Source organism: Sturnira hondurensis, unplaced genomic scaffold (assembly GCF_014824575.4).
Source record: "Sturnira hondurensis isolate 20B ecotype Veracruz unplaced genomic scaffold, ASM1482457v3 Scaffold0007208, whole genome shotgun sequence".
Taxonomy (NCBI): Eukaryota; Metazoa; Chordata; class Mammalia; order Chiroptera; family Phyllostomidae; genus Sturnira; species Sturnira hondurensis.
In genome coordinates, this window is record NW_028079839.1 from 5,179,627 (window position 1) to 5,205,940 (window position 26,314).

The 26,314-nt window shown below is 54.7% G+C and overlaps 1 protein-coding gene across 2 annotated transcripts; it reads left to right on the forward strand.

Moving 5' to 3' along the window:
• PPP2R2D (protein phosphatase 2 regulatory subunit Bdelta) lies at positions 1–26,065 on the forward strand. Of its 2 annotated transcripts, XM_037051227.1 has the most exons (10): positions 1–141; positions 233–325; positions 11,801–11,898; positions 15,292–15,457; positions 15,855–15,967; positions 18,608–18,785; positions 20,768–20,932; positions 22,099–22,268; positions 22,337–22,428; positions 25,322–26,065. In XM_037051227.1, exons 1-10 carry the CDS (start codon positions 135–137, stop codon positions 25,599–25,601), a joined length of 1,362 nt encoding a protein of 453 aa, XP_036907122.1. In that variant the 5' UTR covers positions 1–134; the 3' UTR covers positions 25,602–26,065. The 2 variants fall into 2 exon arrangements, with proteins under 2 accessions (XP_036907122.1, XP_036907123.1); XM_037051228.1 differs by lacking the exons at positions 15,292–15,457; positions 15,855–15,967.
• Positions 26,066–26,314: the final 249 nt, after the last annotated feature.

The window sequence follows — 26,314 nt, forward strand, 5'->3', positions numbered from 1 at the left end:
AAAGAGGGAAAAAAAATCCCTCCTCCGCGGCGGCGGCGGCGGCAGTAGCGGCCTGGCTGAGGTGTTGAGGCAGCAGCTGCGCGGGGCCGCCTGCTTCGTCCGCCGCCGCCTCGGCGCCCGCCGGCCGTCCGGCCATGGCAGGTGAGGGCCCGAGCGGGGGCGAGTGGCCGGGCCGGGCGGGGGGCGCGGGCGGGCGGGGCCGCGCGGCCTGACGCGCCCGGTGTGTCCACAGGAGCCGGAGGCGGCGGCTGCCCCGCGGGCGGCAACGACTTGCAGTGGTGCTTCTCGCAGGTCAAGGGGGCCATCGACGAGGACGTGGCGGAAGGTAGGGCCGCGCTGTCCCGCGTCGCTCCCCGCCCCTCAGCCCCCGGGGTCGCGGCTGTGGCCGCCGGGAACGTGCGCGCCGAGGCCCGAACCGCAGACCGCAACCCGGCGCGGGCGGCGCGCGGAGCCAAGGTCACGGCGCTGCTCGCCCTCGGGCTGCTCTCCGCAGGTGGCCGCCGCCCGCTTCGGCGGCGCTGGAGTCGCTGCGGATTTTCGGGGCGCGGGCACCCCGACTCGGCCCCCGGGGCTGGTGGTGGGCGCGGCTTCTCGGTCCCCGAGGGGCCGGTCGCCAAGGCCGGGGCTGCCGGTCCTCACGCGCAGGCTCGAGTGACCGGCAGCCGCCGCCCGCGGAGGAAGGGGGCGCGGACCGGGAAGCGCGGCGGCTCCGGGGCTCTGGGCGGGCAGGCAGCGGCCCTGGGGCGGCCCCGCGCGCCCTTTCCAGGAACGCCGGCGGGGCGCTGGGTCCCCGGGGTGGCCGACGGGCGGAGTTCCAGGGCCGCCTCCCCGAGTGGGGCGTCCGGGCTGCTTCGCGGGGGCGCGCTGGCTCTCCCCCTCCGCCCCCGCTGCTGGGGCTGCCGCTGTGTCCGTCGTCGGTTCCGAAGCTGGAGAGCGAGACCGTCCCTCAGGAGCGCGGCCGTGCGAGGCTGTCCCTGTCGGTCTGCGCCGCGCGGGGGGCCTGGCCGCGGCTCCTGGGGGGCAGGAGACGGCTGCTGGCTGGGGCCTCCGAGCAGCGCGTTCTAAGTGGGGGTCGCTTTCTGGAACCTGTCAGGGGCCGGTGCTTCGCGCGTGATGTGTAGGTCACCAGGCACCACTCCTGTCCCTTGGAAGGCCTTCCCGGGGCAGTATCTGCCGGTGCTGCCCGCCCGTATCAGCTCGTATCAGCGCCCTTCGCTTCAGCAGAGCGTGAGCTTCTCAGCTGGAAGGCTCGGCGCCCCAAACCCCAGCCCAGCTCCTGCACAGGCCCCACCCAGGAGGTCGCTGCAGGTCACCTGTGACCGTCACCTCCATCCTCACACAACTTCGGAAGGCAGGGACCACCCATTGTTTTCCCGTCTCACGTGCACAAGCCAGGGCACCAGGGCCAGCGGCTTGGTCAGCAGCCACTGCCGGGCAGAGCCAGAGTCTGCAACCCGGCCCCCGGGCCCCCCCACCCCCACCCCGCCCCGGACATCCAGGGCCATCCAGAGCCTGTGCTGTGCTGCTTCCCTGACCCTTCTGGGCCAGTGTGCAGAAGCCCCACTGTGGGGTGTGGCAGCTCTGAAGCTCGGAGACTCTCATGCCCAGGAACTGCGGGGCGGTGCGCCTGAAAGCACATGAAACGAGATCCTGTTAAAGGGGCCCGTGGCCAGACTCTGTGGGGTCGGCGCCGGCTGGAGGATGGCCCATCCAGAGGACGTGAAGAAGAGGTGCAGACAGAAGTACTGGGAACGTCTGTGGGTCAGACAGGTGGCGCGGAACCCTGCTGCCCAGCCTGTTGTGAGGACCGAGCTGCCTTCTTGCAGGGCGGTTTGGGTCTCTGGCCTTGGCACAAAGGTGGGGGGTGCCTGGAGGGGGCTTTGTAATGAACTGTCCCCTGGTTTCATATGTCTTTTTATGTAACTTGATAACAACTGGTTCCTTTCATCTCAGAATTTATAGTTTTAAGTCTTTGGTTTTTTACTTGATGATTTTGGTTTCATCAGTATTTTAACCCATGATCTGATCTACTGCTTTAAATTAGAGTCTTCTAGGTATATAATACGAAAAGAAACTAAAGGTTTATCTGCTTAACTCAAGCATGAGTCTAGGGCACTGTGTAAGTGACCTGGGCATCTGAGGAGCCTGGCAGGGCCAGCCCTCTGAAGGGGTTTGCGTGGATGACACGAGAGGAGGAAACGGTTGCATCGGGGAAGGGTGACAACGATCAAGGGCACTTGGGCATCAATATCAGGAAGTCATGTGTTTCTGTGAACATGAGATTGATCCAGTTTCAAAGATGTTGGCATGTGGGGAGTGTGTTGCTTTGAATCAGCAAAGCAGGGCAGCTGTGGGGGTAAGACTTTCCATCGGATCGTCACCTTCAGAGTGGGACAGCTGATTTTTCCTGCTTATAGAAAACAGCATTCAGTATTTATCACTGACTTTTTTTCTTAAGTCACAATGGGACACAGTGTGTGGTTATTTGAATTATTCCCAGTCTGATGTCTACATTCCACCCCGGGATTTCCGTTTGCTTGATGCTCATACTGATACTTAGGAAAGTACATTCTGGGGAACATGCATAGCAAAGAAGAAAACGATCTGGTGACGTGCTTGCAGTTTAATGTAGGAATTCCATGAGCCAAGTCTGCTTTTAGGAATTAGGTATGCATGGATTCTTTAGTGCAGTCAGCGTATTTATTGAGCCCAGGTTCATTGTCATGTGTCTGAAATCAGGCTGAATGTGCAGAAAGCTCACTGGTGTTGGTTGTATGAACAGATGTACATTCGCAAGGTTTGTAGTGGCATTAAATCATACTTCCTGGTTTTAAAAATTGTATTTATTTCTAGAGAGGGGAAGGAGAAAAAGGGAGAGAAACGTCAATGTGTGGTTGCCTCTCACACACCCCATACTGGGGACCTGGCTGCAACCCAGGCACGTGCCCATCTGACTGGGAATGGAACCAGTGACCCTTTGGTTTGCAGGCCAGCACTCAGTCCCCTAAGCCACTCCAGCCAGGGCGGACTCCTGGATAAAAGTCTGTTGTTTCCGTGGGAAGTTCTGGGTTGCTGTGTCTGCCAGTTATTAAATCTGAAGGGCCACTCTGAACTTGGACTTGCTTATCTAGAAATTATGTCAGAAGGTGTTTGCTAAGATCAAACATCGTGCAGTGCTTTTATAACCTGTAAATTGTTGCAAATATTGGGTACAGCTGTTAATTCATTCTCGCGTAGTTTAAGGTGTTAGGTGTTTCGTTGTAGCTATATTTAAGTGTAAAAAGAGCCGTTTTTTGTTTTTTTCTTGACCTCCTTCTAATCTTTCCACTCACCCCAGATCCCTCCCCTTGTGCCTAACCTGCCATTTTTTGCATTATTTTTCAGCACTGATTCTCATCCCTTCAGTTTTGCTCCTATGCCTTTGCCAGCATAGAATCTTCTTTTTGTCTTGTGTATCCTACCCACCCTTCCAAATCCATCTCAGAGCCCATTTCCCAGCGAGGCGCTGCTCGGCCACCCCCGCCCACACCCTGCCTCACGGTCCAGCCCCCCCTTCATGGGCACACCAGCACGTGCAGCAGCTGGCTGCGTGCTGCTCACTGCTCCTCCCTTTTCTCAGGTGGCTCGGGCTTGTGTCTTCTACCTGGTGTGAACTGGGCTGTGGAAAGGCAGTACAGATCCATCCCGAACCTCTCACTAGCCGAGTGTTCACTTGCCAGGGTACTTGCCTTGTGCTGGCTCCACTGTAGAACAGGTGATATCCCTGTGAGCGTTAACAGGGTCGATAGGAACGTTCCAGGTAGTGCAGGGGAGGTTCTGGCAAGCAGGCCACACCTGGTAACCATCACCTGGCATCTTACAGAGGAGGACAACTTCTCTACCTTTCTCCAGAGAGTTGGTTTCAAATCATGAAGGGTGTGGGGCTGGCTTCCAGTGGAGTTCATCTTAGAAGGCCACAACAGTGTCCTGAGGGCTGCAGGTACTGGGTGTTGGAACAGAGAAACCCAGCTCTTGCCTCTCGAAGCCGTCTGCTCAGACAGACTGACCAGCAGGTGGGCCACTGCACTATTCTGAGATCAGGGCTGGTCAGCTGGTCGAGAGAATGGGACAGAAGTGCCTGTACAGAGACTGGAGGTGGGGGGGAAGAGAGAGGAAGGGAAGGGGGGAAATGTGCTAGATGCAGGGGCTGGAGCGGAGATTGGAGAGAGTGTGGTGCATTCTGGGGAGCCAGAGTGCTTGGCAGGGGCAGGTCTGCAGGGTCCTGGGGTGCTGCGCAGAAGCCTTGCCTACCATACTAAGGACTTGGTGTTGAGCCGCAAAGTAATTGCGAGAATAAGCTGTTAAGATTTTAGCCCTGGCTGGTGTAGCTCAGTGGATTGAGCGCGGGCCTGTGAGGCAAAGGATCACAGTTCGATTCCCAATCAGGGCACATGTCTGGGTTGCAGGCCAGTTCCCAGTGGGGGACACGTGAGAGGCAACCACACATTGATATTTCTCTCCCTCTCTCCTTCCCTTCCCCTCTTTCTGAAAATAAATAAATAAAATTTAAAAAATAAATAAAAAAGATTTTAAGCAGAGGAGGGACATCAACTGGACTTTTTTGGAAGGTCACTCTGGCCAGTGGAGTAAGAACAGAGGCAGAAATGCCAGTCACAGCGTCGCTGCAGTAATAAAGGCTGGGAGCATGGGCCTGCTCTGAAGCAGAGGCCTGCCGCCTCCTTTGGAAAGGGCAGACAGTGAGTGTCCCAGGCTTCACAGACCACTCTGTCTCTGTTGGAACTGCTGGGTTCAGCTCTGCCTTTGGAGCAGCAAAGCAGCCCGAGTCCCCACTCAGTAGAGGCGTGATGGTGTTTCAGCACCGCCACGCACAGGGTGGCTGTGTAGGGTGGGGCCCTGCGCTGCGGTTGGCCAGCCCTAGGCTGGAGCAGTGGTTTTCAGCCTGTGGTCCCGAGAGGACCCTCAGGCTTTTTCGTTCATGTAGGTTATAGCTACTGATATTTCTTGTGTTTGAAATCAAAACAGAACAACTGAAAGCGTGTGTTTCACTTTAAATTAACCTAGTACATGGTAGCATAGCAATTTTAGTGAAAAACTGACTTGGTGCAGAGCTTGGCATCGTTTTGCACTTTGCAAACCCGTGTAAGTCCAGGACGGAGTAGCAGACAGCTGGATTCTCAGATGTGCTTCTGATCCAGTCTGTTGCAACTGTCTAATTGGAATACATGAAGAAAATTCAGCCTCAACTTACATGTAGTTAGAGAAGGAAGGGGTGACGTAATAGCTGCCTTCTGTAGTTGATGCTCTTCTTTAATAATGGAACAAACCTGGGGGTGATGGTTTCCTCCAGTTTAGTTACACCGCAGAGCCCGAATCTGCCAGTGGACTCTTTGTCTTGTTACATTAAAACCCACAGTTCTGTCATGTACCCAACTGGATCTCTTACTCGTGTATGGGACTTGCTAACATCACACCTGGGTCACTGGAAATTTCCTTCCTACACTGAATTGTTCAGATTATGTCAATGTTGATCCATTTCACTGTGCAAAGAAGAATCACATTTGTTAATATCACCACTGACCTCATCAGAAAAGTCTTACGGTGGGAAGCTGTCAAAGTAATGGTAATGAATACAGTTTCCAAAATTCTAATTTTCTCTTGAAAGCTTGGATTTTATCATTGGCAATAAACAATGTCATTTAGCTGTTTTCTGTGAAGTGAGAGGCTCACTTTGTTCACTTTCAAGAAAATTTCTGCCAGATACCCAAGTCTGAACCACCATGGTCGGTCGGCTGGGCTCTCAAAGAAAACAGCGTCCGTGCCTAGTGGGGCGGGGCGGGGCGGCGAGTGGGGCTGGCAGCACAGACGCCTGTGTGCGCTTTCCCCGGGGCAGCCCCGTGGTGCCGCAGACTGCTTTGTATGCGTGCCCCTGTGCCACCAGGAGGGGTCGAGACACGCCTCCTACAGCACAGGGACGAGTACAGTGCGTCCTACTGTCCATCAAGGACGTTCCCCAGCGAAGCTGCACATGCGTGGCATGGGCCACACAGACCGCCATGGCCGGGGCTGAGGTGCCAGTGGTTTGCACCACACGGCTTCGCCAGGCGGATGACACCCAGTGGAGACAGCACAGGATGCGCTGGTCCTAGGGGAACAGTTTGACCTTGTGGACCCCTGAGAGGTTCTCGGGGTGTACAAGGGCCCGTGGAGCACGTGCCGAGAATTGCCGGTGGGATGCTTGCTGGTAGCAGTGGCAGTAACAGAACAGGGCAGCTTTCGGGATGGACTGCCCCTCACCTTCACTGGGCTTTGCTGTTTTTATTTCAGTGTGCAAATGCAGAGCATTTGTCAAAGAAAATCAAGTAGTATCGATGCGTGAAGAGTGAAAGTGGAAGCGTCTCTTCGCTCTGCTGCTGTCCTGGGGTCTTCCCCAGCCGTACCTGATCTGAAGCGTGTGTTTATTTTTTAGACAATGCCTTATGCGTTTTTTTAACTTTATGTTAAAATGTAGTTGGTATGTGAGCAGTAATTCTTTTATTCCTTACAATGTGAATCTTATAAACATTGTTTTGCAACTTGCTGCTCTGTGTTTCTGATCTGCACCCTGAGACTGGATGGTGACCCAGCGGCCGAGGACACACTGCCAGGGGCCACTCCTGTCTGCACTCCGCTGCTGCGGAGCTGCCCTTCAGAGGCAGCGCCACCTCACCCTCCCCCAGAGCACTTCTCCCCACTCGTGCGGAGAACGTCAGTCTTCAGAGTTGGTCTATGTCAGTGGCATATCCAGTATTGGAATTTGTATTTCCTTCTAGAAACTGACTCTGTTTGTCTCGTGAGTTCTACTGTGCTTTTTGAAAATCAAATTTTTAAAGCCATCTATATGTTATGAATATTAATCTGAATTTTTTATTATTAACCTTGAATTTTAGCCCTGGCTGGTGTAGTTCAGTGGATTGAGTGCAGCAGGCCTGCGAACCAGACAACCGCGGTTCGATTCCCAGTCAGGGCACATGACTGGGTTGCAGGCCAGTTCCCGGCAGGGGCCAGTTCCCAGCAGGGGATGCACAAGAAGCAACCATACATTGATGTCTCTCTTCCTCTGTCCTTCCCTTCCCCTTTAAAGATAAACAAATAAAATATTTTTTTTAAAAACCTTGAATTTTAATTCTTTTGTTCCTATTTCATACACTCTCCTACCTGGAGTTAATTAAGTCTACTATATGTGTCTTTTTTTTTTAAGATTTATTTATTTATTTATCTTTAGAGGGGAAGAGGAGGAGAGAAACATCAATGTGTGGTTGCCTCTCATGCATCCCCTGCTAGGAACTAGCCTGCAACCCAGGCATGTGCCCTGACTGGGAATCGAACCGCGATTGTGTGGTTCGCAGGCCCGTGCTCAGTCCACTGAGCTACACCAGCCAGGGCTGTCTTTTTTTTTTTTTTTTTTTTTTTTAAGATTTTATTTATTTTTGGAGAGGAGAAAGGAGAAAGACAGGGAGAGAAAGACCAGTGGGTGGTTGCCTCTCACACACTCCCTACTTGGAACCTGGCTTGCAACCTAGGCATGTGCCCTGACTGGGAATCGAACCACTGACCAACCTGTTGGGCATTGGGGGCGACTGGGCCAAGGCTGACACACAGGAGGACCCTGGTCACGACTGTGTGCTGGTGGCAGAGAGGTGGGGTTTCTGCTGTCACTTCTGCCATTTTCATCTTAGCATAATTTGACACAAACTCTTTTTTTAGTAACTGATTTTATGTTTTGCTAATTTTACTCAGTCTGGTCAGAATTTGTAGAAACTCAACTTGGGGTGCCTTCAGATTGCGTTTAGAACCCTGCTCGCTCTGTTTCCTGCTCTGTCTCTCACGGGAGGTGGTTCTCCACTTTTATATCTGGTAGACACTTGTAATTCATTTTCTGTCCATTCATGTCGGGTCTCTTCTTAAGGTCTTTGATGATATGCTTTAAAAACACGTAGTTAGAAAGGCAATACATGTATATAATGTACTTATGCTGACACACACATTTGTTTGTGTCTGTAGAATATTTGCCACTTTTTCTTCTGTGTGAACGAGTAATGTCCCAGAGCGCCATGTCATTGTAGACCATAGGAAGTGGGGATTACACGGTTTACCTGACATCCTCATGAGACTTTTCATTCTTAGGGAGGAATCTGAATATATTAGTCAGCTCGTCTTACAGAACTTTCTTTACTAATATCTAATATCACCTTACCACCCACACCTGTCCCTCCTCAAAAAAGGGGGGGAGTTGAGAATTCTTAGAGGTCTTGGTTACATCGGTATCATGTTGACTATGTAAGTATTGTTTATTAATGAGCTAAAGTGCTATTTTTCTAGAGCTGATGATAACCTAGTTTTTCACATGCTGAGTCCCTGTGACTTTAGTGCTATTTTTTCTTTAAAATACTATTTATTTATTCATTCACTCATTCATTTATTTTTAGAGAGAGGAGAGGGGAGAAAGAGGAAGAGAAACATCAATGTGTGGTTGCGTCTCGCCCCCTGCTGGGAACCTGGCCCATAACCCAGGCATGTGTCCCTCCACTGGGAATCGAACCGGCAACCTTTTGATTCCCAGGCCAGCTGGCGTTCAATCCAGTGAGCCACACCAGCCAGGGCAAGTGCTTTTTTCTTCTAAACAGACACTTCAGCAGATCTGACAGACTGTGTGACTTTTCCCAAACCCAGGAGGTGACACTCAGCATGTTTGCCCCGTGACCTCTTCTGGCCACGGTCAGCTCCAGCTGGGACTGCTGTCTCCAGGCTGACTCTGGGGGCTGGAGAGTCTCCCTCCTGTCCTTGGCGCTTTGGGTGTTGGCACGTGCGCCTCACCTGCGTCTGTTCCTCAGTCGATGGCTGCCCCCAGGCTCCGTCAGTTTGGAGCCCATGTGCTGCCTCCTGGGAAACTCCTTGGTCCTTTGGTGATTTCTCCTTTCTTTTCGCTTGTCTTTCTGGAACTTGGCAGCTGGGTGATGGGCCCCCTACCCTGACCCTCTGAGTAGCTGTTATTCCCAGTTGGCTACCTTTTTGTCTTTTTGCTGTACCCTTTGGAAGAGGTATGAGGTTTTAAAATTCTTGTCTTACATTTGAATTTCAAAGAGCACTGCCTTGTTGCTTTTCCTGTCGCATAGCACTCTGCTCCTGCTCCAGGGACCTGGCTGTGGTCACTGACCTCCTGCCTGGGAGTCCTGCCGAGGGCCAGAGGGATACAGTGCCCAGGGCCTGCTGCTCTGCCAGGCAGCCGGCTCCGCAGACTGGCGGAGCCCACTGGGTTAATGCCGGGGTGTGCCTGGTAAGAGTGGCTCCTGGCGTCTGTCCAGCACTTGGCCAGCGTGGGGGCCGTGAATTATTTCTTTGACATTTTATTGCCACTCTCTCCCTCTTTCCTGCACATTCCTTCTTGACTTTGGGTTTCCTCCTGCACATGAGCCAGTTCTGAGCTGTGGGTTCAGGTTTCAGATGGAGCCGCTTTGGACCCACAGGCACTTTCTGTGTGCAGGTGGGCTTTTCAGCTGCCTGCTGTAGCAGGTCCCTTCTTTAAGGACCCCTGTGGGTTTGACCCTTCCTGGCTTCTCTCCAGGGCTTTAACATTTGGGAGGGGAACCCTGGGGACGGAGGAAAACAATTCCCTTCAGGCGGTCAGCATTTGAGATGCAACATCTGGATTAGCTGTGTGCTCCCACCTGCCAGGGTGGGGCAAGCCTGGGAGCCCACCAGTTCTGAACAGACTTGGTCAGTCCCTGCTCCTCCGGCCCTTCTTCTTGTCCCCTTGTGGACAGGGCCCCTTTGGTTTCCTGCTGTCTGCCTCGGTGCGGGTGGGAGGGAAAGGGGATGAGCAGCAGTATGCTGTCCGCCGCACCGCCTCAGAGTCTGGGGAGGACATGCAGGGCTGCCAAGCATGCTCCATGGAGGGCACTGTGGGCAATAGTGTTTCTGCATCTACCAGGCAGCGTGTCGCACGGAGGCATGTCCCAGGGTGGGCTGCTTGCACGTCACCCAGCAGCCTCGCTCTGCAGGGCCACACTGGGGTGGCCGGGGCCGTGCGCTGTTGTGCAGTGCCTGGTACATTGAGGTGCCATCCTGGGGCCCTCCGTCGCTGTTGGACGTCCGCTGTTAGTGTCAGCCTAGTGTTGTAACAGAGTATTTATCACGTTGGATTCATGGCGGTAATTTAAGTTTTATTGGTTTTATGATTTCGTTAGTATTTAGTTTGCATGTGTATTTCAATTTTAGAATCCTTCTGAACTAGAGAAGATTTTTCTAATTTTAGGTTTCTATGTATTACACAGCTTAATGAAAATAATTCCTCACCCCCGGCCATCATGGGACCTTTTCTTTTAAAAGAGTCAGTCTGTTTTAATTAGGTTTGACGGTCACTGACAGCCAGGATGCCAGTAATTACAAAATAGGGTGCACTCCTGGGAAAAATGACACGGATTTTGATCCTTTTAGTCCAGTGCAGAATTTCGGTTTCATCTGAGCAGAATAGGGTATCTTGAGTACTTTAGTTTGAAAAATAATGCTTCTAACAAGAGGCCTAATCCTTTTCCCAAGTCTAACTGTTTTTGTTTTGGTTTTGTTTTTTAAAGAAAAAAGAAATCCCAGGCAATAGAATTCAGTATGTTTTTTAAAGTTTGTATGTGGTGCCAGTGCCGTAAGAAATCATTTTACAGTTCTTTGATGGAAATGTTTGTGCATACCTTTAAGAATTGTATTATATTGTGGCTACTTTGTGGGGGGCTCTTCAAGTGGTTTCAGCATTGGGGTCTGTTTCTGATTAGAGCGGACATCCTGTGTGACAGCCATTCAGCAACAGACTTCAGTGGCCCTGCGGCCCCTCGGGCTGTTATCATTTGCTGGTGGACACGCCCTTTGCGCTGGTGCCCCAGCAGCCATTGGGGACCCTTTGAAGTGAACCAGGCCTTCCTCAGAGCAGCCAGAGAGAGGACAGAGGTAGCAGCCCCTGGGGAGACCACACCCACACCAGGGTCGTGGTTCTGTGGGCCCTAGGGTGGGCCCTGGGGCAGAAGCTGAGGAAGGGGGGCGGGGACAGTGCTGTCTCCTCAGAGCAGTGTGGGGGTTTTTGATTCAGTATCTTCACTGCCACAAACTCAGATCTGCTCCCTCTCACTCAAGCGTTAGACTTAGGACCCCTAAGGACATGTCCAGCACTTGGCTTTGCCCTCTGTGTGCCCTAGGGAGCTGATTATGTGTTGATCGAGTCAGAAGTCTCAGGTATCTGCCCAACAGTGTCTTACTGAGTAGTGATGTCATCACTGTCGGCCAGGTGACTTGACCCAGACAGTAGGACAGAACTCATACTGTCTGCAATGCCCTTTTGTGCAGAAGCCAGCCAAGTTACTGCGTGGAAATCACAGTGCGTCTGTTAATGTTTTGCAACAGTCAGGTTTATTTTAAAGGTTAATACTAGGCATGCACTATAAATTAGCAGTCTCCTGGGACCAGTTTTTTCTCTTCAGCATTCATTTTCTAGGTCTCTGCCCTCTGTCCTTACATGCAGATGACCCAGTCTGGATTGATCCTGGTGCACAGGTCACATGAGCAAAACCCGCAAATCCCTGTGTGCTCATTGGTTCTGGGCCTCAGACCAAGAAGAGGCTGCATGGTAATTACAAGTTCCCTGTGAAAATTTGACTTTATCCAGGGAGAAAATTTTATATGTCTTTATCTTTTGACTTTTTTTTACTGATTTTTGATATTCACCTTAACATCTCTCACCACCATAACCTGGTTAATTGCTTCTTTATTTTATTCACAGCTGACATCATCTCAACTGTTGAATTTAATTACTCTGGAGATCTTCTTGCAACAGGAGACAAAGGTGGCAGAGTTGTTATTTTTCAGCGGGAACAAGAGGTCAGTAGTTGACAACCCATATGCCCCCATGAAATGAGTCGGCCTTCATAGATCACGGACGAGGAGGAGGAACAGTTATGTCCCCAGTCTGTGACAGCACTTTAACCACACAGACTCTCTTTTCCAGAATCATGTCCGGGTGATCTGTACTCAGCTCAGTGCTGCCTGGCCATGGGGCCCCAGTCAGTGCCCTCATCTTCAGGGGAGGAGGACAGTCCATGTCCTGCCCACAGGTTGTCACCGCGCCGTCAGGGCCAGATGGGGGGAGTAGGGGGTGGGCTGCTGTGTTTGTGTGTTCTCATCATGTAATTCATCAGAGGGCTGTCCATGAACTCCCTTCACCAGTGCCGGCCTGTGGTCCAGAGGCACGGGGTACTGCCCGGGTCATGGTAGGGGTGGGGGTCGTCTGGCGTCTCTTCCTCCTCACCCCTTAGGGGCTGTGCTGTCAGTGCAGGAAGGGGAAGTGTCCTCAGAAGCAGGCCTGCGAGGGCCCCACAGGTGACTCTCACTCGTGAGCACCAGCTCACATTCCTCTCGGGGGGGCCAGGGAAAGGAAACCCTTGTGTTCAGTTGTACGTAGAGGGAGTGGGGACGGCCCCGCCCACCCCGTCACTCCTGGGGGCTCACCAGCTGCTCTGAGGACACCCGGAAGCAGCAAGGTCATGTCCCCACGCCACTGCTCCAGCTGCCCCCCACCCTCCACCACCACCCCCTCCCCGGACAGTGTGTCTCATTTTTCACGGCTAGGCCCTTCCTGTCTGTTCCCTGGCAGACCGGTGGGCACTTCCTCATCTCCAAATCCTGATCTCTCAATTTTCATGGTGAAACTTTGGTATCAGGGCTCAAGAACTTCTGTTCTCTTCCAGGGAGGTCTGTGGGCGGCACACGCCACCAGAGGGGCCGAGGGGTGTCTGGGGCTGGCCCTCAGAAGGGGCACGTTGCTGGGGTAAATGGGGAGAGACTCCGGTTTTCATTATGGCCATGTAAATGTACAAAGTTTTTCAATCCTGATTCTCTGACTGGGGTGGTGAGAATCCTTTTGTGATCATTATATACATCCAGTCATTCATCTTTCTGAATCTTCACAGACAGCTTGGTAAGTTTACAGCTTAGCACTCTAATCGCACGGGTGGGTGACCACAGAGCACAGCCGAAGGAGAGCCGTGTGCTGGACCCTTTTCAAGGGAGGCAGCGAGGGTGGCGGTGTTGGAATACTTACTGTCTTAGCAGAAGAGTTGTGCGCCAGATTGCTGAGTCAGCTGTCCCAAATTTGAGAGGTCCCGTGTAGCTCCCTCAGTTTTCCACCTTGATGGTGTCCTTACAGAAAATGAGTTTTTCTTGTTTTTGTGGGTCATCGTTGAAGCTCAAAAAACTAGCTCCGAATGTGAGGCGGGTGGTGATGAAACGCAAGCAGTTTGATGGGTTTCTTGAGTGGTGGAGTTTTCAGAGTGCAAACCTCTGTGTTTGCGTCCATAGTCAGAGGTGCTGTTGGTGCGGTCACAGCGCCTCCACATGAAACAGCTGCAGCTTGTGGCCAGAGGCCACCTCACGCAGGGTCTGGGCCCTTAGACTGTGGGGCACGCGGGGCTGCTGCTGGGCCCAGGGAGGGAGGGTGCCAGGCCATGAGGGCACTGGGCGAGCGGGCCAGGCACGTAGGACAGGGGCAAGAGGCAGAGTCAGCACTGTGGGCTTGAGCTTCTTTCCTTTGTAGCGGCAGAGCCCTCTGTCCGGGGAGCCCTGTCCCACATGTGTGTCTGCCGTGAGGGGGCTGGAGGACAGAGCTCTGCGGCCCAGCCTTGCAGCTTGGTGCTGCAGTGTGCAAGCGTCAGGACTGCCCCGCCGCAGCCCCCAGCGCTGTGGGAGAGTCCGTCTGGGTGCAGCGGGGGTCCGTGGGTCCACGGCAGCAAACTGCCTGCCTCATCCCCTTCTTGGCTTGCCAGGCTCTGCTCAGTCCTGCTCAGAATCCAGTCCCCACAGGGCCCCTTCCTATTGCTGCTCCTGCCTTTGCCTCTCCTAGCCCAGGCAGGAGTGCCACTGGCCACTTTGGGCCCTGTGCTGGGAGGGAGGGGCCAAGAAGTGCTGGCGGCTCGTAGACGTAGGCACCATTTACTAGTTCACGTTCTACTGTTTTTCTTAGCAGATCGATGTCTTAAGGCTCGGAACTGACTGACTCTATAGGTTTCCTTTCAATGTGTTGGTCCCATTGTCCTCGTCTGTGAGGTGGAAGTACCTGTTGGGGTCTATGTTTTCGTGGAGGGGTGGGAGTATGGGGACAGTGATGTCTCGGCCCTGCTGACCAAGGACAGCTTCAAGGCAGACACAGCACAGGCAGAGTCCGGCGCTGGAGACGTGTGCATAGCCTGTGGGGGTGGTTTCTGATGCTGCGAAATCTAATGCAGAGATGCAGGGTGGCGTCTGTCTGCACACAGAGGCGCGCTCAGCCAGTCTTCAGTGACGGTCAGCATGCGGTGTTACGTCGGTCTCAGGTGTACAGCGTAGTGATCAGACATTTAGACACCTAAAAACGAGACTGCTTTAGACACTCACTGTAGAGCAAGAATTAACAAAATATTGATCATCTTTGTTTTTAATCATGAAATGTGTAATATTTATAGAAAGTACCATTGGCCGTAAGTGAAGATTTCAGAGATGAATGTAACTATGCATGTGAACCCACCAGCCAGATTTTGTTTATAAAAGAGAAAGAAAACTCTTGCTGTGTGGATGAAGCTCTTGCTGTGCCCTTCCCATTTTCTCCTTCCACGTTACTGCTGGACCAAGCTCGATGGTCTGCCTCCCAGAATTGGGTGATATTTTGGTGACAGCATGCGTCTTCCCAAGCCTGGTTTTCTGCTTGCACTTCAGCGTATGGAGTGCTTCCGTACGCTAAAAATGGGCGTGAGCGGTCTTGTGCTATGGGTCTCTGGGTGCGGGGCTTCCCGTGCCAGCTCATCTGTTGCAGCCGCTGAGCGGTATTCAGGGAGGGGCCTGGCATTGAGCACCCCCACCCCTGTCGGCTGAGCCTCGGGGCTGGCCAGCTCTTCCAGCTGATGGCTGGGCCCATCCCTGCAGCGGGCAGGCTCTGTACGGTCTCCTCTGTGGTCCTGCTCTTACCCTGTGCCAGGGTGGGGGCGGCAGCCACACCAGGTCCTGCAGCAGGGGCCTGGCTGTCCCAGAACCCTGCCAGCAACAGCAGAGGGGCCGGGCGCTGTCTCTCTTGCTGCTCTGCTTACTCAGGAGCTTGGTTTTGAGTGTCTTCTGTTGGACCATTTGTTATCCCAGGATTTTTTAACTTTCAAAAATGTGTGTGGTCACTTGATGTTTGTATTGGTAGTGCTAACGTGTCTCCTGCAACGTGCTTGTTCATTAAAACAGCTTCGTGTTTCCTTACAGAACAAAAGCCGCCCTCATTCTAGGGGAGAATATAATGTTTACAGTACCTTTCAAAGTCATGAACCAGAGTTTGACTATTTGAAAAGTCTAGAAATTGAGGAAAAAATTAATAAAATTAGGTGGTTACCACAACAGAATGCTGCTCATTTTCTACTTTCTACAAATGGTAAGAGCTTTTGTTTTTAATGGCTGTTTGCTTTAGGATTTTAATTTTCTATGTGTACGTTCTTCTTTATTTTAACCTGTTCCGAAGTTATTTCTGCTTTACACTTTGGGGGGAGGGTAGTTATTCACTAGGAAGCAAGTGATAGTTTGGAAACCAAAGTCCACAGACACACACACACTCTCCCCCATAGCTCCCACTCATGAGAGGAACAGAAAGCCCTGGCGTGGGGGCAGCGCCCCGGCCCCTCCCCGTGGTCGGCTCTGATGGTGCTGCTTCTGCGGGAAACTAGGCTTCACCCAGAATCAGAAACACAGAGCTTCCTGATGGAGGACCCAACCAAGAGTGGGGCATGGTGTGGTTTTTCCTCTAATACGGAGAATGAGGTTTTTATTTTCAGATAAAACTATTAAATTGTGGAAAATAAGTGAACGGGATAAAAGAGCAGAAGGTTATAACTTGAAAGATGAAGACGGACGACTTCGAGACCCGTTTAGAATCACAGCACTGCGGGTACACATTCCACTTTCTCTGCGCTGTCGGTTCTTTCTGTAAAGTGACTGAGGGTGATGCCCAAGTCAGCTGTGCCCTGCCTTCTGGATTCAGAAAGTCACCTGTGCCACTGCAGCCGTCCCATGTGCGTGTGTGAGCACAAGTCACACTCCATCTTCAGTGAACAGAGTGAACAGGAGAGAAAGACTGAAGCTCCCAGCAAGAGTCTTTCTCCGTGGGTCAGCTCCCTTTCCCTGTGCAGGCTCAGAGTGGCGCCTGGGAGGGGTGACCGCCTGGGAGGGGCGACAGGAGGATGGGGGCGGGCACACTCGGACGGCGGAGTTTGATCTCCTCTGGGTTAACTGAGGCAGGCCCTCGTGCTTCAGAGTCCTTGCCCGTCCGCCATGAGCATTGTTACTTTTTTAAATTGTCCGGTTCTCCGCTCCCTTTGCGGTGTCCCTGGGCACAGTATGAAATAGCCGTGTTTCATCAATTCTGATACCTAGGTTTTTTCACATTTTTAACATTGAGGAAATACAGCAAAACTTGAAATCTTGGTCTTGTGATTGGCCTGTTGGTGCATGCCATGGGTAGTACCATAAATGTGAGGGAGGTAAACCACCTGCATCACGGCCAGGCCTGCGACCCAAAAAGTGCCACTGTGGACAGGACAGCTGCAGGAAGACCAGCCCCTGTGGCATGCAGAGGGCACCTGGCACAGAGCTGCCACTTTGTGTGGAGGCCTGCTCGGCTGTCAGTGAGGGCTGGGTGGCACCCACACTCGGAATGGCAGACGGGGCTGTCCCCACCCCCCGCTGCAGTGATGCTGGGCCTGCACATGTCTGTGTCATGCCAGCCCGCGGCTCTCCTGGGCTGGGTGCACTCGGGGTGCTCGGGTAGCGGGCCCACAGGACGGAGCCCGAGCCCTGCAGCAAAGGCAGGGCCGCAGCGTCAGGAGCCCCGGGATGGGGTCGTGTGAGGGCAGCCAAGGAGGCGTGCACAGTGGGATAATCATCATGAGGCCTCTCAGGTCAGTAGGGTCACCCTGTTCCCAGGGCATCAAGACCAGAAAGCTGTGTGACATACTCAGATGGAGCTTGTGGAACCCAGACTGGAAGCAAGAGGTGGTCCCTAGGTGACTTGTCGCCCCATGCTGCCACTCCTGCGTCCACGACTCGTGGTAGTGTGGAGTGTTAGTGACGGTGACACCAGGCCATAGCCACCAAATGTAGCCACTCCCATAAACCACCCAGAGTAATGAATGGGGAGTAGGGTGGGGCCCTGCAGGGTACACTTTCTCCTGCCCCAGCCTGTCCTGCCCCAGCCTGTCCTCCGAGCTGCCACCTGCCTGAGCACTCTGTCGTCTCAGGACCCCCGTTCCTTCTGACCACACCTGCTCACCACCCCAGGTGCCACGCATGGGCCTGTCTTTGAAAGTCCCCACCTTGGTTTAATTCCAAGCTGCGTTTTGGTGTTTGGCTTGAATAAAGTGGCGGAATTGGTGGCCTGGGAAGGATGAGAGAAGGAGCTGCTCTTATTTATCATATGGTGAGGTCGGGTCACAGGCCGAGTTCAGGCCCGCATTTGAGTCCCTGACCGCCTCTCTAAAGGTTCAGGATGGACTCCGGGTTGTCTAGGACAGTTGCTATTCTTGAAGTCTGCATTTCTCTCACGTCATCATAGTGTCAGAAAGGAGCCGGCCAAGTAAGTGTCCGGTGTGTTTTTATCGGACATGATCGTGTGGAGGGCACACCTGGCTGTCCCAAACCGCATCCCGTCCTCCAGAGGGTGCAGGCGTGTGGTCAGCGCTGAGCTGGTTTAAAGTGAGGGCAGTCTTTCGGTGCTCATTTCCCCAGTGGTTTTGCTCAGAGAAGATGAAACCCAGAGGTTTCCTTCTGGTTGTTTGAGGCACTCCCTCCTGGCTTTGAACTACAAAAAGAATATGATCATTCATTTTTCACTCTGATTTTAAAGTTCCTTCTTTTCTGCTAGATGTCAGCAATGTTGGACTTTTTTTTGTCACGTGTGGACGCTGTCACCCACGACTGTGTCCCCCCACCCCCAGGCGGCGACCCTTGCTCTCACCCTTGTGAGCTCTTTTCCCCGGTTCTACCTCTGTGTAGGTGTCCTGTCCCCCGCAAAGCTCGCCCTGGCCTCAGCTGCCTGTCCCAGAGGCGCAGCGTCCGTGCCCCTTTCAAACCCTTCTACTGGAGTAAACGCCTCTGCGGCCTGAGTGAGCAGCCCCGGGAACACACCCGGGCAGCCAGTGCCAGGCTGCGGAAGGGTGCCCCCCGCTCCCAGGGTCCCTCCTGTGCTCTTCTCCAGCCCCGAACCCTCCACAGCTCCCCTGTGTTCGGTGGCCAGCGGGCCCCCAGTAGACATAGAAATGGGCTCCTGGTCACAGGGACGGATGGGACAGTGAAGCCACATCAGTAGGCATCAGGGCCCCAAAGGCAGCTTGTTTAGGGGCCAGTTTAATCTTCGCTTCCCCAAGAAAGTGGCAGCCTTGGTGCGGTAGCAGCCACGAGGAGCAGCTTGGGCATTACCTGTACAGAACTGTCACTTACCTGTAAATGGAGGCGTGTCCCTGTTGCTACCGGCTGTGTTCTGATTACATGTTTCTGTGGTCTTGTTTTGAATTGCTGTTTCTTTCGTTTTTAGGTCCCGATATTGAAGCCCATGGACCTCATGGTAGAAGCAAGTCCACGACGAATTTTTGCAAATGCTCACACATACCATATAAATTCTATTTCCGTGAACAGCGACCATGAGACGTATCTTTCTGCAGATGACCTGAGGGTTAATCTGTGGCATTTGGAGATCACAGACAGAAGCTTCAGTATCCTTCGCTGGCCAGGTCTCCCCTTCCTGGGCTTGTCCTCCGACAGGGAACTCTCAGCACTGACCCCTCCTGTCCTGGCTGCCTCCAGCCTGGGCTGAGTGTCCCTAAAAATGCAACTCGCCTGTGGGGGGCATTTCTCTCTGATGGGAGAGCCGAAGTCCCTTGCCTTCCTGATTGAATAGGAGGCAGGTCTAAGTAGCACACACAGGATAGGTCAGAGTTGCCTTGGGGGGGTGGGGGTTGTTTTTTGTTTTGTTTTTGTTTTGCTAAATTTGCTAATAGAAAATATTACCCTTGGTTAGAACGACACTTAATTACCCAACCCAAGAAGTGACAGATCGTGGGCAAATTCTATTTTAGAAGACATGCTATTTAAGGAATAATCAAAAATTCACCTTTTAAGTGATATATGCTACTGTTATTTTTAGGGTGAAAATTAAATGTTACTGGCTAGTCACGCGTTTTAAAAGTTACTGATTTTAAATAAATAAATAAATAAATAAAATAAAAGTTACTGATTTCCCCAGAAAATCAGGGACCTGTGAAAGGTACATGTCAAGCAGTCAGGTTTCCCACACTTGGGAGCGCTGTCCAGCCGGCCTGTGTGGTCTCAGCCTCTGGTCTGCTGTGGTCCCGGCTTGGCGTGTGCGTGTCTGGTCTGTCACGAGAACCTTGTGAGACGGCGTGTGTGTGACTTCCAGTTCTAGCGTTCCTCACGGAACTCGCAGCGGCGGCCGTCCGTTATTGTCTTGGTGACTTGGTCCGTGCGGACACTGTCACTGTGCTGCAGCCTCTGGCCCTGCAGTCAGAGGAGGCCCTGCCCCTCCCGCCACCGGCATCGGGGCGGCGTGTCTGACTCCTGTCCTCTCCTTTCTCAGGTGTGACAGAACGTCCCAAATAAGGATTCCTACATTCACGCCCGTGCCCCCGCATTCTCCTTACTCTCCTTTAAACCCACCGATTTTTAATCATTCTTTCCTCCAAATGCAACCGAGTGGGTGTTACAGAGGGAGGGGGACTCTGCGCCTGCGTCTGGCCCATGGTGGGGCACCTCACCTTTTAAAGACACCGGCTCGTCCCCGGCCTGGTGATGTGATGCTCCTGGTGCCTGGCAGTGGCGGGGGGTGGTCAGGAGGCCCAAGTGCAGCTCCATGGCCGTAGCCCCCAGCCCCTGGGCTCCGGGAGCCCCTCTCTCCCACACAGCCTCGTGGGTCACTGTGAAAGCAGGGAGACGGCGGGCACAGGTCCCAGCCTGCTGCCCAGTGTGGATCGGCGCCCCCACCCGCACCTCGTTTTGTCTTTGCGCGTTATGGCGTCTCCCCTTGTGAGCGGGTGTGCAGATCTGTGACGGTGGGGGTCCCTGTGCGTGGGTCCCTTCACCCAGACACCACTCGTTGGAGCCGTGGGCTCCCGTTAACTTGATGCCCGTCTTTGTGAGTGTCGTCACTGCCCATTGTCGCCTTTCTCTGTCGTACACGCGCCGTTCTCCTTAGTGAGCCGGGAGGACTCTGACACAGGGGGAACTCGCTGACGCAGCCCGCTCACAGGCCCTTCCCTGTGACAGACACCGTGCAGCAGGCTCGCACCCGGGTGTGTCTGTGAGCACTGCACAAGCACCTTTGGTCTGCTCACTCAGCAGAGATGGGGGCAGCAGGGCCTCCTGGAATTTGGGCGTGGTCGTTTGTGGTCACTCATGGGCAAAGGAGGGCACTTTGATGCAGGTGGGCACTTGCTTGCATTTCTCATGACCGTCCCTAAGTCTGTGGTCTGTGCAGAGGCCCCTCAGGACGTCCGCAGCCCCAGCAGCAGGAGGAGAGCACTGGTGAGTGTGAGAGTGAGTGTGTGATCCAGGTGTCAGTGTGCAGCTCCCGGAGGCCTGCATGCAATGGCTGGGCCTGCAGCGAATCTCTGGTCCTCACCGCGGGGTTGCCTGTGGAAGAGCTGTGGCCGCCGGGCTCCTGCCTTAACCGTACTCCCAGACATCGTGGACATCAAGCCCGCGAACATGGAGGAGCTGACGGAGGTGATCACGGCGGCCGAGCTGCACCCGCACCAGTGCAATGTGTTTGTGTACAGCAGCAGCAAGGGCACCGTCCGCCTGTGTGACATGCGCTCCTCCGCCCTGTGCGACCGGCACTCCAAGTGTAAGTGCCTACCCGCCGCTCGCTGGCAGCCGGCCCTTGGGGAAGGCTGGCCCTTGAATCCCGCGCTTGGCTTTCCTTCTGGTGCGGAGAGGTGTGGTTTCGTTTTTACCCATAAATAGGCTCGACTTCATAGAAGCCAGGGTGGGGGCTGACGTGTGTTGTGGAGGCAGCTGGCGGGCCGCCCCGTTGGAGCCAGCGCCCAAGCACCCCATCGTGAGCATGGCAGCAGCGCTAGGGCTGGCGTCGGGGTGCTCAGCCCCGTCCTGCACTCTGGCTCCGAGCAGCGTGTGTGGAGGCGCCCTGGCCTCTGTCTCCATGGCCACACCCCTACGCGAGCAGCTGCAGTGAGCGGCTTTGTCAGCGTCTTTGTGAACAACTGCTTGTTGCCACCCGCTTGCGTAAAGTGGGCCTCGCATACAGCGCCATCAGGGCTCCTTTTTTTTAAGCCACTTAAAATGAAAGGCCGTGTGGACCTCCTGGCCCCAGGCTGACAGAGCTGCAGGCACAGCTGTACCCAGTGCTCGGGCGGGCATGACCTCCACGACAGTGCAGGCAGAGGCCTCAGACTGGCCACTGAGAGGCCTGGGAGGCAGGCAGGTCAGCCAAGGAGCACGAGGCTCTTCCTGAGAGGAGTGGTCCCGACTCGCCAGGGTCGACTCTGCCCCTTGTACCAGGTGGGCCGGTGGGTCGGTGAAGCGGCTGTGCCCAAGTGGAGGTCATGGTCACTTAGCCGAGGGTGAGGTGTGTTCTCAGCAGCTCTGCATGCACTGCCTGTGTTTTGTAGGATGTCACTCCTGTCTTCTGACGATAGGGACAGAGCGAGGCTGCCCTTGTTTGTCAGGGCCTGGTGCCAAGAGGACATGCAGGCGTCTGCAGTGACGGCCTCTGGTCAGCATGGCTCCTCATTAACCGGGCCCCACGCCAGCGTGGCCCAGGAGCTCTTCCAGGTAACCGTGGAGGCCCCGCCCACAGGGGCGCTGGTCTGAGTCCAGGTGGGACGGGCCCTTGGCGTTTGCTGGCGGCAAAGCGTCCTGTCCAAATGTCGGCGCAGCACTCGAAGACCGGGAGCGTGCAGACCCTGGGAGCTGGAGCCAGCCGGTCCTGCAGGGCATCAGAATGACTTGTTGTCCAGTCTCTAAACAGAAGCCAAAAACATTGTTTTTCAGTTTTCGAAGAACCTGAAGATCCAAGCAGCAGGTCTTTCTTCTCAGAGATCATTTCCTCCATCTCCGACGTGAAGTTCAGTCACAGCGGTCGGTACATGATGACCCGGGACTACCTGTCGGTGAAGGTCTGGGACCTCAACATGGAGAGCCGGCCCGTCGAGACCCACCAGGTGAGGCTGCTGCGCGGGGACCCGCCCCCCGAGCCTGACACCCCCTAACCACCCTGTGGTCTCATTAGGTGCACGAGTACCTTCGAGGCAAGCTGTGCTCCCTGTACGAGAACGACTGCATCTTCGACAAGTTCGAGGGCTGCTGGAGCGGCCCGGACAGGTGGGCTGCACCGGGCGACTATGGCCTTGGCTTTCCAGGCCGTCGGGGGGGTGGCAGTCTTGTGGGGGACAGCGGGACACCCGAGCGACTGTCCCCTTGGCCGTGGCTCCTGCAGGGTGTGGACAGTGAGCGCAGCACTGGGCTTGTGTTGGAGGTGTTTTAATCCCCAGCGAGTGGGATTTCTCATCTCCTGCTCCCTCCCAGCCGAGTGAAGGAGGAGGAGGTGGGAGGTCCCTCGCTAGTCAGGGTGTGGGTGACCACAGCTCAGTGTGCCTCTTCTGGTGGGGAGCAGCGGGTCCCCGGGCTGTCACATTGGGACAGAGGGCAGCGGCGGCGGCCAGGGCACTGTCCTGAGTGGACTGGTGATGGGACAGCCCCGATGCCTCGGTGGTCTGTTCGGGGCCCGTCCTTCACTGACGACAGCACTGCTGAGTCATGTCTTCAGTGTCACTCGGACACTTCTGCTCCAGGCTGTGACCCTGCGTCATCTTTAGGAGACCTGTGTGTCACAGAGTGCTCTGGAGGAAAGGGAATGGCCAAGCCCTTCGGCACAAACACCAGAAACGTTGTGTTGACACTTCCCACCTCTTCACATGCTCAGTCGAACTCACGGGGAGGGAGCCCTCACGAGGGCAGGGGTGGAAAGGGCGCCAGGGCCCCAGCACCTCCATTCGCACGGTCCCAGAGCAGGACCGCCAGCTGTGGGCTCACGCAGGCCAGGCATTTGGGGCCCCCATGGGTCACAGACGCCCTGTCTATGTTCAGTTGGGGTCTCAGGAATCCGTTTGCAGCCTTGAATTGCGGTGGATGATAATCCTGAGACTCATGGCCATGAGCCTGCCCTCCGTCACAGCCACGTGGAGTCTGCCTGCTGCACATCTGTCCTGAGGGCGGGGTACTCTGGGCGTCTGCAGGAGCAACGTGGCCTCAGGTTGGGGCTCGTGCCCTGCCTACAAGCCACCATGCCTCCCCTTAGCATCTGACGGGCGGTGGCTGAGGAGATGGGACTCCCAGGTCCACGTGGCTCCCCGGCCCCACAGGAGTGATGCAAGGGGCCCCGGCAGATGCCGCCATACTGTCAGTGGGCTGTGTCACAGCAGTGTGCACAGAGCTTTCCTCAGTGCATGGTAAGCAAGCCTGCCCTTGAACCCCTGCAGACACGGGCAAAGTGGACCTGGCAAGTGGACCAGGTAAAGAGCACCTGAGAGCCACTCTGGCAAAGCCTGCAGGGGCATGCGGCACCCACGGCAGAGAGCCTCTGCGGGCACACCCCGGGTTCAGGGCTCCAGAGCTGCAGGTGGTGCACGTGAGTGTGTCGGCAGATGACAGAACTTCCCCTCGGAGAACGCAGGTCCCGGAATCAGACAGCACAGAACAAGCAGTAAGTGCCAGAAGTGTTCCAGGTTAAAGGAAGGAACCGAACCCAGACAGGGCACCACCAGGCCAACGTGGCCTCAGAGAGGGACAGCAAGGTCAGCAGAGCTTGAGGCTGAAAGTTGCTGTGGAGAGTAAGCCACACAGACTCCACGATGGCTCAGGAAGACGCTGGGGCAGGTGGCAGCCGAGCGCCTGGGGTGGCATTCGGGTCTCAGGATGCATGACTCTTCAGGGCTTGGACCAGCGTGGGGTGGGCGCCTTGGCTCAAGTGGCTGTGCCGCGGGGGCGCAGTGGTGTTTGACTGTCGGCAGTGCCTGGCGGGTACACGCCTGTTCTCACATTTTGTTTCCTTTTTAGTACCTCTGAGTTAATACACTGTCCATTTAAATCACCTGTTCCAAGGAACTTTCAACTTTCCAGTAACATTTACTTGTTCTTTCATTCTCAAAAACACTCCCCTGTCTTTTTGCTTGGAAGTTTCTGTTGGAGGATGGGGTGAAGTGCAGGGGGCCCCTGCTCTGGGCCTGGGCCAGGCTGCTGGGAGTCCACTCACACCCACGTCTGGCAGCGTTCCCACAGTCAAAAGAGGCCCGGTGGATCTTTTTCTCTGGTGTGCAATTGGATGAGGTCAAGCAGACACGAACGTGCTCACCCACGGCCCAGACCAGCTGGAGCTTCATAGGGAAACCTAGCTTCCCTCTCAGGGCTCCTGGACGGTGGGAGACAGGAAGATGGCTGGGCTTCCGCCCCGCGAGAAACCAGACTGGGTCGCCTGCACGTCTCTGCAGAGCTGGACTGGGTCAGGTCGTGGCAGCAGTCACTGTCACTCAGTGTCCTGCTCCCCTTGCTCTGGAAGGAGACGAGAGGCTTCTCCGGGACAGTCGGAATCCCCCGTGGCGAGGTGGGATGCGCTGAACGCCGCGAGGACCAGTCCTGAGGAACCAGCGCTGCATCCGGGGGTCGCTGTGAAACGAGGTTCTGTCTCCCACACATCTCCAGGGGCTTCTCCAACCTTGTTGACGTGTTGCTTCATGTGGAAACACGTTCTGAAATAACGAACTTCCAGATACACTCTTTGATCACCTACCTGTACACAAGGCTGTAGCGACAGGTCAGGCTGATGTCTACCAAACGTGAGCATGGGTGTCAACCTGGAATCACTGACATGGGACAGGGGTGCGGGCTTGAAAACAAAGTAACCTGTTGTTCACCGCCGGGACAGATGACACGTAAAGGACTGTTTTCAGGGGGAGGGTTACCTTTTCAAAAGTACATTAATGTAAGTAAAAATTGTGTATCCATTACTCTAATTCTGTAACACGTTTTCACTGACGCGATTATTAAACGTATGAAGTTCAGTAAGCTCTTCTCCATGCGCTTCTCTCCTGACCGGTCGCCCTTGCTGTCTCACGTCTAGGACTGGCTCTGCGATGCAGCACGGGGCTCCCGGAAGGCGGCCGCACGGCTCGGCCCCGAATGCCCGCAGGCTCACACACTTCTCTCTCTGTTTGCACAGCGCGATCATGACGGGCTCCTACAACAACTTCTTCCGGATGTTTGACAGAAACACACGGAGGGACGTGACCCTGGAAGCTTCCAGAGAGAACAGCAAGCCTCGCGCCAGCCTGAAGCCTCGACGCGTGTGTCCAGGTGGGAAGAGGAGGAAGGACGAGATCAGCGTGGACAGCCTGGACTTCAACAAGAAGATCCTGCACACGGCCTGGCACCCCACCGACAATGTCATTGCCGTGGCCGCCACCAACAACCTGTACATATTTCAGGACAAGGTCAACTAGGAAGCGCACGGACAGCATCTCGTCTTGCATGGCTGTGCCGGCGGTGTCTGCCAGGGGAGGGGCGTCCTTTTGTCGGTGGGGCGCAGGGGCGCACACCCTGTTCCCTGCCTGGACAGGAGCCACACCGCCGGGGACCACCGGAGTCACGGCGCACGTGGAGCACCCGCTCGACTGGTGGACAGAGCTCACTAAGGCCACTACCCAGAATAAATGTATTTATTGAAATCTGAGCCATCCTTTCCAGTTTATAGACCAAAACGTGACACCCAACAGGACATTCGTCCCATGTTTCTCAGCCCTCTGCTGGTTGGCAGGGCCCTCAGGTGCAGCTGTGCTTTCCACCCGGGGCCACTGGCCGAGCAGGTTCAGGCAGCTTGACCCCCACACACTGTACCTTCCAGCACACCTTCTGGTGTAACCACCTAATAAAGGCAACGCGCTGTCCAAAGTGTTTTTAATCCGAACCTCAGTGTCACCTTTTTCTTCAAGCGCATGTGATGAAGTCACACGGAATTGTGTTTCAGAGGAGCCTGGCACTTACTTGTCCTTCGATGGTGGGGTGGGGGCCTGTGCAGCACCGAGCGTGCCCATCCCCAGACTCCCGACTGTGCTGGGTTCTGTAGAAACCGTACATCCAACGTACCAGTTAAGGCCAGGGAACTCCTGAGCCCACAACGCGGAGAAAGGGTATGGCAAGGAGCTGGGCAGACGCC

Coding starts and splice junctions, on each gene's coding strand:
- PPP2R2D (XM_037051227.1), top strand. Junction 15,968..18,607: donor TTAGAATCACAGCACTGCGG/GTACACATTCCA, acceptor TTTCGTTTTTAG/GTCCCGATATTGAAGCCCAT. Junction 18,786..20,767: donor GATCACAGACAGAAGCTTCA/GTATCCTTCGCT, acceptor CCGTACTCCCAG/ACATCGTGGACATCAAGCCC.